Source organism: Astatotilapia calliptera, chromosome 8 (assembly GCF_900246225.1).
Source record: "Astatotilapia calliptera chromosome 8, fAstCal1.2, whole genome shotgun sequence".
Classification (NCBI taxonomy): Eukaryota; Metazoa; Chordata; class Actinopteri; order Cichliformes; family Cichlidae; genus Astatotilapia; species Astatotilapia calliptera.
This window is the reverse complement of record NC_039309.1, coordinates 9,694,974-9,707,656: the sequence shown is the minus strand read 5'-3', so window position 1 is coordinate 9,707,656 and position 12,683 is coordinate 9,694,974. Positions and strand designations below refer to the sequence as shown.

Sequence of the window (12,683 nt, the reverse complement as noted above, 5' to 3'; positions counted from 1 at the left end):
AGTCATAGCTGAAAACTTTTTAGTTGAAGGTAGAAAGATACAGACGTGTGGCTCTGTCTTTTTGTGTGAAGCCGGGTATGCTGTGCAATTTTGGGCAGCCCCAGATAAAAGATAACCAACAAAGGAAGGAACTGAGTCTCCAGAGCGGTGATCACACAGTAAGAGATGGTTAGAAGTATCTCGAATGCTCTTCCAACCTAAGATTCTTATAAACTTAAGATGTCCATTTCTCAGTAACTGCCGGTATAACTGTCTACTAACCAGCCAGGAGTCAGGAGCGCAGGTAGAAATGATCTTCTGATCAACATGACAGCAGAACATGTGGGAGGACAAAAACAAACTCAAACAAAATAGAAGAAAAACTTTGTGTTTAGTCTAGTTGAGTAATGGTTTGTATGAAGTGTCCTCCAGCTGTTAAGACTGAGCCAAGGGGGATGTTGCATTGAAAGAAGCGAAAGAGAAATAACAGCTGTACATTTTTGCCTCAATTCAGCAGGCACTGTACAGTCTGCGTGTATCAAACTTTATATTTTATTAAGCCTGTGGACCACTGTAAACACACAGCATTTAGATGCTTTAAAATCTCAGCAGACTGCATTCCTACTCTTCTGTACTGGATATGGTGCAATCAGGCACATCTGTTTTAACATTAACTAAGCTTATGACATCACTTAACTTTAGTAATGAGATGTTTCTGTGTTAAATTAAAAAAAAAATCCTACCATTGGCTGGAATGAAAGACAGTACAGAGACACTAATCATGGTAGCACAAGATCAATAAGGGTTAAGGCCCTGAATAAATCCAGCGCATAACAGCAGTGTGCAAGATGCTAACAGGCAGGGCATACAGGCAACGCCATAACAATGTGCCTAGCATAGTATACAGGAACGCAGGTATGGCTTTGAGGTCGCAATGGGACACGTCTCCAAAGATGACCGTGCTAAAATCCTGTGGGATACAGATGGTTAACCAGTGGTGGACAAGCAGAGGAAAAAGGCCATAGTGATGGATGTAGCTATACCAAATGATGGCAACATCAGTAAGGAGAAACACAAAGCTGGAGAAAAACCAAGGGCTGAGAGAGCAGCTAGACAAGATGGAGAGTAAAGTCAACTTTGGTCCCCATGGTAACACTCGGAGCAGTGACGACCCCCCCAATCTGGGAGAGTGGCTCCAGCAAATTCCAGCAACGACATCTGAGATCTCTGCTCAGAAGAGCGCAGTCCTAGGAACAGCTAAGATACTGCACAGGACCCTCAAGCTCCCAGGCCCCTGGTAGAGGACCTGAGCTGGAAGAACAAATAAAGACTGCCCACAGGGTGAGAGGGGGATTATATATAATAGTATTTTACAAAAACATGAGCCTTTGCAGATGATGTGCAGAGTATTTTCTGCAACAAATGCTATCTGTTGCAGTTTATACATTTTTAACAGTAACTCTTTTCAGGATATTACATTTGTTTCACTTCTTAATGTAACATTAACTGAAATGCCAACATTTTCCAGACTCTAATGTTGGTGTATTTTTCGCTGCTGCTGCTGTTCCACCCACATGTTGTCTTCAGCAAACAATACTGTCATGTTTTCAGAGTTTAGCCATTGACGCATGATTGGCAGACTGGGTTTTAATCAATTGAGCAAAGCAATTTTTGCTGTTTCCCCAGCACATTGCAGATGAATAAAATAATGTTCATGGCAGTTGAAAAATTTCACTTTCAAATGAAGGCTGCTTTTCGCTGCTTCCTCTTTCAGCATCACTTGGGATCTTTCACTGTATATGGTGTGAAAGCTGCTGAAGTAATTCCCCTGTAAATGTCAAACCTATTAATTAAGATCTTTGTCTTACCTCACTGACTGTACAAAATAATTCTATTTCTCTCTGAAACTGACAAATGCATGCATTTCCCTCATATAAATGTGACACTATATAAGTTCTAGTATATTGAAAATCCACTTATAGAATTATATTTATTCAAAGTGTATGCAGTGCCTGCACTGTTTACCAGTGATTTAATATGTTTATATACTGCCTAGTATTATGTGCCAACCAGCAAATCCAGAGTCATAAAAGCATGGGCCTCCTCATTTGAGAAAGCACTGCTAACAAATGTGAAATTACAGTCTGAGGGATAAATTGAAGAATCTGTGAGTTTTGATGTTATTTATTTATTTATTTTTTTTTCACATTTATCAGTCACTGTTTTTTTTTTTTTGTTTTTTTTTTTGTCTCTGGGATATATTGATGACAAAAGTGTCTCATGAAATGGATTCATTTGTTTTGTCTTTTCCTTTGCAGAGGAGCTCGAGGAGGAGAAGGAGAACCCAACAGAGACAGAGCTAACAGAAAAACAGAAACACCAGCTCCGCCACAGAGAGCTCTTCCTCTCCCGGCAGTATGAGAGTCTACCTGCGACACACATCAGGTACAGTGCACAGAGGCATACAAATACATACAGAAAATGGACTGTACAGCTCGCCAACTAAAGGCAGTGCCCATGGATAGTCACTCATTCAGCCATGAATCCATCCATCACACAGTGCGCACTTCCTTTGTTTGTGTTTTTATATGGTGTGTGCTTCCTCCCCTCTCTCTCTCCATTAGGGGGAAGTGCAGTGTCGCATTATTGAATGAGACTGAAGCCGTTCTTTCATACCTTGACAAAGAGGTAAGCCTGAGAGGGGGGAACAAATTGATGTCTCTTTCTGGTTTTTGTTACCTCAAGCTGCATCATAGAAAGTCCGGTCATAATTTACATGCTTTTTCTTTCCTTTTCTTCTTTTTGTTGTTGTTGTTAAATTCTGTTGCTTCAGGAAGTATTCAGGCTTTTCAGATATGTCCCTGCCAGTTATTAAACTCCTAAAAAAAGACTCTCACATTAGAAATCTGTTTCAATACAAATAATCAATTTGTGTCTTAAAGGGTTTAGATGCAGCTGCGTACACCGTTGCTTCATTTACCATGAGCAAATCTATGAAGATCCAAATTAGTGCCTGCACCTTGGCCCACTCTTCTTCATTTGTAACATCATGTGCACAACTCCCCAAAAGTTGATTCTGTTCATCTGGATGATTCTGTTCATCCAGATGAACAGAATCATCCAGATGAACAGAATCAACTTTTGGGGATTTACTTACCTGGATGATTGAGTATGCATCAAGACATCATGCGCACAAGTTCCTCTGGTACATGGAGGCAGACGCAGTGCTGGTTCACATTGATATAAAATGGGTTTGTTAACCAATAGAGAAAAACGTAGTGATTCATTTCGTTCATCAGGAAAATACAGGGTGCTGTTGGGGTAGACATAAAGTGGAATACATAAAGAATCCACAGTGTCTGTAGCTCACTGGATAAGGCCTAGAAGCTAGCTGTTACACGACAGAAATACCATTGCAAAGAATTAGGCTTGATTAGCACAGAAAGCGGGAATTTTTTATTGTCTTAGAGTAAGGCCTGACTGGTGGGGAGTGAACGGCCAGGTGAACTAGTGACTTGTGATGCATTTATATTGGTAATGATGAATAAAAATTGGGGAATGCACAAAAAAAGTTTGCCATTTGTGGGAAGAATCTTGACAATATTATCAAAAAGCTGAGGTAATGCAAGCCTGGACCTGTCGGCAACTTGTTGCTAGGAAGTTTGTATTCTCCCACTTTCTGGCTGAGTGATTGCTGGAGGTTGCCGGCAGTTGGTAGGTGAAATTAGTAACACAGCTATACGGTGCTGCACCAAAAAAAACGTCACACTGTTTGCAACAATTTCACCTAGCAACAACCAGTTGGGGAAATAAATATTTTCCCCCTGCAACCACAGGGTGCCTGGGGGTGGTGGACGTCGCTAGGTCCGTGTGGCTGATGCTACGTTCCTTTTACTTTCTTTTTTTAACAGTTTTTTTATTGTTTATTTAAACGGTCAAAACATGTATGGCTTAAAAATGACCTAAACAAATAATCAGTAAATAGTTGAGTAATATTTTCTTCTCAGTTGACTGATTATATTAGATTTTTACTAAAACTCTTTATTATATTTTGCATGTTGTCTGTCACATAAGTATAATTATATCTGTTATAACACCTGGAGATCACAGGAATCCCAGCCCTGCCAAAATCTGGGAAGCTCCACATTAATGGATGTGATGTTTTCCTTAGGATACCTTCTTCTATTCGCTGGTTTATGACCCAACACAGAAAACCCTGTTGGCTGACAAAGGAGAGATCAGAGTGGGACCGCGTTTTCAGGCAGATGTACCTGAAATGCTACAAGAAGGTGAATCGCAGATTTCACCTTTATTTCTTTCCTAACCCTTTTTCTAAAGCATAAACAAAATGTAATTAGTTTATAATTAAAACCATCACTAATAAGCAAATAAGCGTGGAAGGCAAATCCATTGTTATCCTACTGTGTGTGTGAGCTGTTGTCTCTGGGCTTTGCAGGTGAGGCAGATGAGAGAGATCAGGCCAAACTAGAAGAGAAACTGTGGGATCCAGAGTGCCCACTCACCAACAAACAGATAGACCAATTCTTAGTGGTGGCACGGTAGGTCGCCCTCACATCTACAGCAACAACTTCTCGATCGCATGCACTGGATAGGCAGTTTCACAGATGTAATAATTCTGAGTTTTAGCACTTTAATAGCCCGTGGTGCTGTGAAGGATTGGCTGAAATATTTAGTGTGTGAGATAATATAAATGCACACTGTTATGAGCCATGGCTCATAAGTTTGGCTCATTATTTTCATTTTTATTCATTCAATATGTGAATTTGTCATGGGTTTTTATTTATAAGGGAGGATGAAAATGAATTAAAAATGAATCACGCAGAGATTTAAATCGCTTTTTGGTTAACAAACGACTGTTTACTGTTTCTGATGAACGACTCATCTGTGTTTGCCATATATTTTTGCTCCATACCACCCAGTGCATATTTTGAGCTGTGAGGCTGTTAGTGTTTTCTTTGCAGACATGCCCTGCACATTAATATGTCAGACCATGCAGTAAGCTGTGCATATATGTATCATGTATTGACTGACTGTGGGTAATTTTCAGGGCGGTCGGGACCTTTGCCCGAGCGCTGGACTGCAGCAGCTCTGTTAGACAGCCAAGCTTACACATGAGTGCAGCTGCAGCCTCACGAGATATCACACTGGTCAGTGGGACACACACAGTCAAACCCTGCAGCACCTTGCTGGGATTTAATTGATGGTTTTGTAAGCTTTTTTTCTGCGTGCATTGATTACAGTTCCATGCGATGGACACATTGCACCGCCATAATTACGATTTGTCCAGTGCGCTGAGCGTACTGGTCCCAGCGGGGGGCCCGGTGCTTTGCAGGGATGAGATGGAGGAGTGGAGCGCCTCGGAAGCTGCCATGTTTGAAGAGGCATTAGAGAAATATGGAAAAGACTTCAATGACATCCGACAAGACTTTGTAAGTGTTTTGTTATCATTCTGCCTGGTAATCCTGTTGACGTAGAAGTTATTCAAAAGAATATTACATTATTTATGGTGCTTTTAAGATATTTTGTTTTTATGTAGCATTTGATTGGTTGTTACCCGTTACTGTGAGAGACTGCTCACTGTGCAGTTAAAGTCTTCATGTGGTGAAATGTATTCACAGCATGCCGATGGACAGTTGAGAGGTTCGACTTTGAGGCTTTGAGAAGTTTCCAAAGAGTCGTCCTCCCTCATCAGGGAAAATCTGTCACAATGGAAATCCATTGTAATCTGCATAAATTGAAGCTGCTGTTCTGTGAAGCACAAAATTACCAATTTTAGCACTCGCCTTTCAAGCCTGTGGGGGTGAGGGATGACTGTTTGGTTCTTTTGAACTCTCCTTCCCACCATCTACCTCTACTGTACAATAAAGCCAGGGTATGGGTGTATGCGGTGGCACCAGGTGCTCATGAATACTTATTAAATGTGTGAATTTCTCTGTGTTTCCGTCTGAGGCCCAGAACCAAGCAAAGCCAGTAACTCTGAGCCTCTGTGGTCACGATGCCTCTTGCTCATGAATATACATGAAGGCTTCGCACCCAGATGGCAAGAACATGAGATATTAATATCATTAATTTGCTCTGTGTCTGTCTTTCTTTCTCTCCCCGTGCTCGACCGTTCTCCTTGTGAAGCTGCCGTGGAAGTCTCTGACCAGTATCATAGAGTATTACTACATGTGGAAGACTACAGACAGATATGTGCAACAGGTGAGAAAACCATGTAGCTGCTATGCTACATGCATCTTTTTTTGTAATTAGTGTGTGTTTTTCTTACATTTACACAAGATTAAACTAAACGATGCCATCCCTAACAACTGCATCGCGCTTCTAGTGGGCAAAAACTCCTCCTGCATAAATAAATAAAGCAACTTTGTCCTAGCTTTGTTTATTTTTGTTTTTTTATTGACTACTACATGGGACTTTAATCTGAAAAGGATACTCCAGTTTTTATGTTTATTTGAAGCTGCAAGAATTTAAAAAAAAAAAAGAAAGAAAAGGAAAAGCGTATCAGGCAGTCAACATCTTCAAAAAAGACTTCTCAAAGGAGCTGAATAGCTTAAGCTCAAGATTTTGTTTCCTTTTAAAAATGTGCAAAAACTCATTGATTCATTAGAAAGGCACAACAAAACCAAAGCAGTTCACAACAACTATTCCAACTGTCTTTCTGTAAAATCAAAAGGTTTCACACAGTTCAAAATTAGTCCCCACAAAAAGTGACGTTTTCATGCTTGTTCAGTTTTTAAAATTATAACCGTATCCCTAGGGATACAAAATAAGTAGAAGTGACTAGAATCAGGCTTTCTATTGAAATAAAGTTCTCACCCACAGCTCTGACCACTTTTGAAATGTCTTTTTTTATTCTTTTTACTTTATTTTTTTTTTTCTGAGCTGCCACACATAGTAAAATGGTCCTCGTTATGTTTTTATTATACCGATATAAATGTATTTGCAGTGATTAATTCTGAAGTGGCAGTCTGTACGAGTGCAGCTTAAAAACTGTAGGATACTTTTACGTCTAATTCAGTTGCACCATTCCTTGGACCTCCATTGCTTAATAAATTTGAAAAATGCTTGCTGCACGGCCTACTAAACTTTTTCTTTTTCTAGAGCTATCGAAAACTTTATATAGCTATTCACAGACTAAGTGTTACGTCTTATGATAAAACTGCCCTCTGTGTAGAAACAGGGTAGTTCCCCTTAAGATAGGCGTGGTGGTGGTGCAGAACATGTTTACAACCAAAGAAGCAAAAAATCTGGTTAAAAAGGTCCTTGTGTTTGAGAAGAGCAACCAACTGTATAGCATGCACAAAGGGATAGCCTTTGCTCTCCAAGGATTTCATGTGCTCAGATATAAATTGTGTTTACGTGCCCCTAAAAAGCATAGAGGGAGAAAACAACTCCTTTGAATTACATCGACAGATTTAATTATTACCACTGTAATTCCACACTCCAACTTTCAGGATGCAGGGCTGAGTTTTATTTGAAGCAATGCTTGTTAAAGGCAACAGTTTTTTTTATTTTGGGATTAATGAAGAAATCCATTTTTTCCCCTCTTTGAACAGAAGAGACTGAAGGCAGCAGAGGCAGAAAGCAAGCTGAAGCAGGTTTATATCCCCACATAGTAAGTTTCTTTATTTCATATTTCAGTGTTTGCAGATGACATTGGATGTCTTTTGTCTGTTACTCTGCTTGTGGTGGACAGATGATGATTTTATGCAGTATAGCTGCTGTCATTCTGCTTCCTAAATCACTTTGTCTGTCCTCTGACAGTAACAAACCCAACCCCAACCAGATCTCGATGACCAATGGCAAGATGGCGACGGTGAACGGAGCGGGCCCCGGGGCCTACCACGCAGCAGGGGGGGGCAGAGCCTGCGAAAGCTGCTACAGTGAGTTAGTGTGTGCGTGTGAGAGTGAGTGTGTGATTAGCCATGGCAAGTGTGAAATTAAGTGGTGAGGGCAGTGAACATAAGTCAATTAGAAATCTAATGGAAACAAATGAAGCCTTAGACAGCTGTCGCTTCTCTTACTTAAAGAAGAAATGCTTTCCTTTTATTTTCAGTCTTTGCTTATTATTAACAGCTTCACAGACTGAAAGGGGAAATCGTTGTCCCACAGTATGCAACCCAGAGTGTTAACAGAGTGCCTCTAGCTGCCTAAAAATATTAGATTTCACTTTGTGAGAGGATTAGCAAGCAGGGTGGTTAGCTACAGCCCAAGTCACACATTCCTAGAACAAAACCAAGATAATTTTAACTACTTTGCTTTCTTTCTTATCTCTTCTATTATTACTTTTACTTTCACCCTTACGAGGAGAGCCATTTTTAAGCATGGGTGCAATGATTTTGATAAATAACCTGGAACAAAGGCCCAGAGAGCTTTTGATGACCCACTGCAACCACCGATCACAAAGAAGGGGGAAAAAAAAGTATTTCCCAAACAGAGTGAAGGTGTACAGACTCTGCTTCTGGTTGTGTAGTGCCATGCAGTTTTGCTGCTGCTCAGGGAAGGGCTGGCATATATTTGTAGGTAAATCTAAATCTTGCGTGCAAACTGCAGGCAACTGTGGCAGTCTGCTAGCAACCAAAACAAACCCATTGCCCCAAGGCTTTTGGTGCAGCAGTGTTTAACTCTTTGTGACCAGTTTCACCTTAAATCAACCTGTTGGAGGATACACATTTTTTGCCCCTTGTCAACAAAAATCTAAGTAGCATAAAATGCCTTCAACATAACTGTTTCTGAATTTTAACAATCCACTATAACACAAGTTGCAAGATTCTCTGGATATTTGACTTTTCAGTAATAATAATTCTGCTGGACATAAAAATCTGTCTGCGGCAGACTTCTGCTGATGTCACGTTTTATTATGATGATATTCATTTTTGTGTCCCTTGGTGGGACTCAATTGCACTGAGAACTGGGAGAATTGTAAAAATTATAACCTGAGTTCTGCTTATTAGTTCTTGAACACATCCTAACATTCCCCTTAAAATCTACTGTAAAATGTAGAATATTTAAAAAAGCTGACAACTAAAATTATTTGATGGAAATGATAAATCTAAATGCCTAATATCTGCTCACTTTGCAGTACAACGGCCTCGTGCACTGTTTCATGTTTGTAAGCACTTAAAGTCAGTAGCAAGCATATAGTGACGTCTTGTGTAGTATGAATATTGATAAAATCACACAGGAAAAGATGGAGATCAATATTCTTAGTGTCTTGAGACCAGTCTTTTCTGCCATCTCTCTAACAAGTGTTAATGGATTCCATACATTAACAGCCATGCAGTCAGCCCAGTGGTATTCATGGGGACCTCCAAACATGCAGTGTCGTCTGTGCGTCTCCTGCTGGATGTACTGGAAGAAGTACGGTGGTCTGAAGATGCCAAGCAGAGCTGAGGGTCCAGAGGAGAGGACCTCACCCACTCCAGCAAGCAATGTAAGCTCAGTGGAGGGTACAGAGAAGGGTTTCTGCAGGTCCTTAAAACATGTTCATATTAGAGTTAGACAAAAACAAAGCCTTTGAAACAAACTTGTAAAAATCTGTACCTCCTGTGTGATGCAGCGTTCCTGACACTTTAAATTTGGTGGCACATTTTAAGCTGTTCTTTTGGCCACAATTTGCCTTTATTTTAAGTTCAGACACTAGAAACCAGCTAGCTCCTGGCCCTTTCACATCACTGATGAGGCAATCCCAAAAAGATAATCTTAAACTGTGGTAAAAATGTTCTTCAACTGGAATACAGCTGGTGATGGAAGTGTGGGTTATTTTGGTGATCCTCTGCTAGCTGAAGGTTATCATAACCAGAAGCTTGGAGCAGATGGAGAACTGGTTCATGTGCCTCTGTATCAGAGGTGGGCAATCAGTTTTCTCAAGGAGAAACTGAGAACACACGAATCTTGATCTGTTGTGGAGGGCTGTAGCGATGAGCTGATCTCCATTCTGCTCAGTATTCATTTTTATCTCTTTATAAGCTATTGGTGCAGCCCTTCATAGCAATCCCAGTTTCTCGTGGCCTCTTGGGAAGATTAATTACCCAGCCGTGCTCTATGCTAAGCCCCTCGTTGGTGCAGAGCAGAACAAGGTTTACCATTACTAGCTGCAGTCTAAGACGAAGGAGTTGGAGTTTAGCTGCATGATGACTCACCGGAGAGGTTGCTGATTGTGCTGCGGTAAAAATATTTTTAAGGGACCATCAGGCACTCAGTAGTTTAACCCGTTTACCATCTTGATGTAAATTTTATGGATGCAGTGACAAAATATCAAAATATCCAGACATAAAAATAATAGTAGTCCAAGAAAGTGGCTGATGGAAACCATAATAGAAGCTTTTACTAATATCAGTCTTCATCTGAAAACAGTGGCTTTGCTTCTGTTTCACAAAACAAGCTCGATTGCCAGTTATCTAATGCAGCGGCCCTGCAATAAATCCTTCCCTCAGGAAGGTTGTAATGCTTGATTTTTATCTAAACTGTTTTCAGAAGGGTGCTGATTCAACTTTATGGCCGTTTTAGAGGCTGTAATTATGCGCTGGGATAAACGGGGCGGGCAAATGATTAGATTCTCCTCACTGTATTACACAATACAGTTCAACAGCACCACGAACAGTAGCCTCCACAGTGACGACAGGGTGAATTAGACTCCCCTCTACAACAGTTTGAACCACAAAACAGTTTTGTGTTAAACATGCATGTTTTTAATAATAAATAACAGTAAAATCTAATTTGTTTTTCAGATTTTTTGTTAAAGCCTTCAAACCAGCCAATGTGAATCTTTTGATAATGGTTTTTCAAAATAAAATCCAATAATACAGAAGCTAGTGTAGTGGTTATCAAACCTTTTCTGGCATGACCACCCCCCCCCCCCCCCCCCCCCCCCTCCAAGAAAGCCACCATTCTACATTTTAAACTAATAGCCTTTGTTAATAAAACCAAATCCAAGTTAAATTTTGGTGACATAAAGGTCAGCATGATATATATACTCAACCTTTTTAATCCCTTTTTATTGGAAATTTTAACATGATACACTTTTGGGGGTTTTTTGAACAAAATTGTCTATTTTTGAGTTTTTATGCTCAGTGCAGCTCTTTGATGTGCACATATGCACTAAGGCTGCATTTAAATGAAGATGAGTTTTTCCCCCTGCAAAAATATAACCATTCAACTGAAGTTCCCATTCCCAGCCCAAGAGTTTAAAAACCATTGGATTTGTTGAACCATCTCTGACTTTTACATTTTCTGCCGGATGTCAAACTGATTAAATTTTCTTTTGTGTTTTGTTTGTTTGTTTTTTCCTTCCTTTCTGTCCCTCCCTCGATCTCAGGAGTCTCGCTCAAGGGGTCACGCTCCCCGCCAGTCCAACCACATGGTGCCGATGCGAAACAGCAACAGCCCCAAATCCTCCATGAAGACCAAGCAGGCTTTCCTGCTGCAGGCCACCCGCCTCACCAAGCTGGCCCGGCACATGTGCCGTGACATCATCAGGCTGCGCCGTGCTGCGCGCCGGCCCTTTGTCCCCATTAACTGTGGGGCCATAAAGGCAGAGTGTAAGAGCTCTTTCAATTCCTCCTAACTTCTGCCACATGGATACACATACACATCTCCAGACAGAACACAACATACAGAGACACACACCAACACACACCTCCCCTCACCCCGACTGCCCCACCATCAGCCCCCGACATCTCTGCTCGCCTCTGCCCCACCCACCCCCTCCGTCTGTCTCTTTCTGTTTTATTATAATTATTGTTATTTTGTTTTTTGTATTCTCCCCCCCGTTTCCAATAAAGACTGCCTGTCCTCATAACTGAGTTTTGATCATCTTTTCATTCGTGTTTTTTTTTCTTTATTATTTTTTTTATTCTTTTGCCTGTTGTTATGTTTCTGAGTCACTTTGAACCAAAAGCCATTGTTCGAGTGGTTAAACAGGGATACACACACACACACACACACACACACACACACACACACACACACACACTGTGACTGAAGTCGCTCCTGTCATAATGAATAGATTGTAACAGCATCCAGTAGAAGTCTAGTCTGAGCCGTATATATTTGCTGAAGTTGCTGGTAGAGGAAATGTATTTTATTAAGAAAAGCTCTATTTTGCACGGCGCTCCTGGTAAAGGTGCGTCCAGTCTGTGCTGTTATGACTGAGTGAGTTGTCTCAGCCACATATGTTCATTGTAAATACTGAACCTCAGCTTCACTGTCTTTGCCATCACCATTTTTAAATATTTTTTTAATTTAAACTTCTTTTTTTTTTTTTTGCACATGCGTTTTTCCCTCCTATTGATCATGTGTGTATCTGTGTACAAGACAAAGTGAACTGTTTGGATTGATTGTGAGCTTCAGACAGATTTGGAACCCTGAAGGAAGGAAGGTGAAGAGAAGACTTGGGTATAGCTGCTGGCTGCATCGCCCCTAGTAGATCAGGCCCAATCATAAGGAGTCCAGATCCCATTTGGGGATGGACCTTTTGCCATATTATTCACTCAGCTAATTTCCTGTGTTTCAAATCATGCAATATTCATATGAATCCACCCTGTCTCGTATATCCTGTGGACAGGATTTGCCACTCAGACTCATTCCTCGCCTTCGATTTCCCCTCCCTCATCTTTCATTCTCTAACGACTGTTGCAATATTCTCATCTCATCTTCTACCTCTACTTTTTTTTTTTGCTCTT

The 12,683-nt window shown here is 40.7% G+C and overlaps 1 protein-coding gene across 3 annotated transcripts in view; it reads left to right on the top strand.

Moving 5' to 3' along the window:
- Positions 1-12,683, top strand: part of mta3 (metastasis associated 1 family, member 3) — a 30,004-nt gene that overhangs the window by 6,717 nt on the left and 10,604 nt on the right. For all 3 annotated transcript variants that reach the window (XR_003273216.1, XM_026178365.1, XM_026178364.1), the window contains 11 exons: positions 2,298-2,424; positions 2,604-2,667; positions 4,151-4,268; positions 4,436-4,538; positions 5,048-5,147; positions 5,241-5,429; positions 6,127-6,201; positions 7,557-7,615; positions 7,765-7,883; positions 9,276-9,433; positions 11,318-11,540. Coding sequence is in view for 2 of the 3 variants with exons in the window: in XM_026178365.1 (XP_026034150.1) it covers positions 2,298-2,424; positions 2,604-2,667; positions 4,151-4,268; positions 4,436-4,538; positions 5,048-5,147; positions 5,241-5,429; positions 6,127-6,201; positions 7,557-7,615; positions 7,765-7,883; positions 9,276-9,433; positions 11,318-11,540 (1,335 nt within the window). In the remaining variant the exon portion in view is untranslated. The remainder of the gene's footprint in view (positions 1-2,297; positions 2,425-2,603; positions 2,668-4,150; positions 4,269-4,435; positions 4,539-5,047; positions 5,148-5,240; positions 5,430-6,126; positions 6,202-7,556; positions 7,616-7,764; positions 7,884-9,275; positions 9,434-11,317; positions 11,541-12,683) is intronic.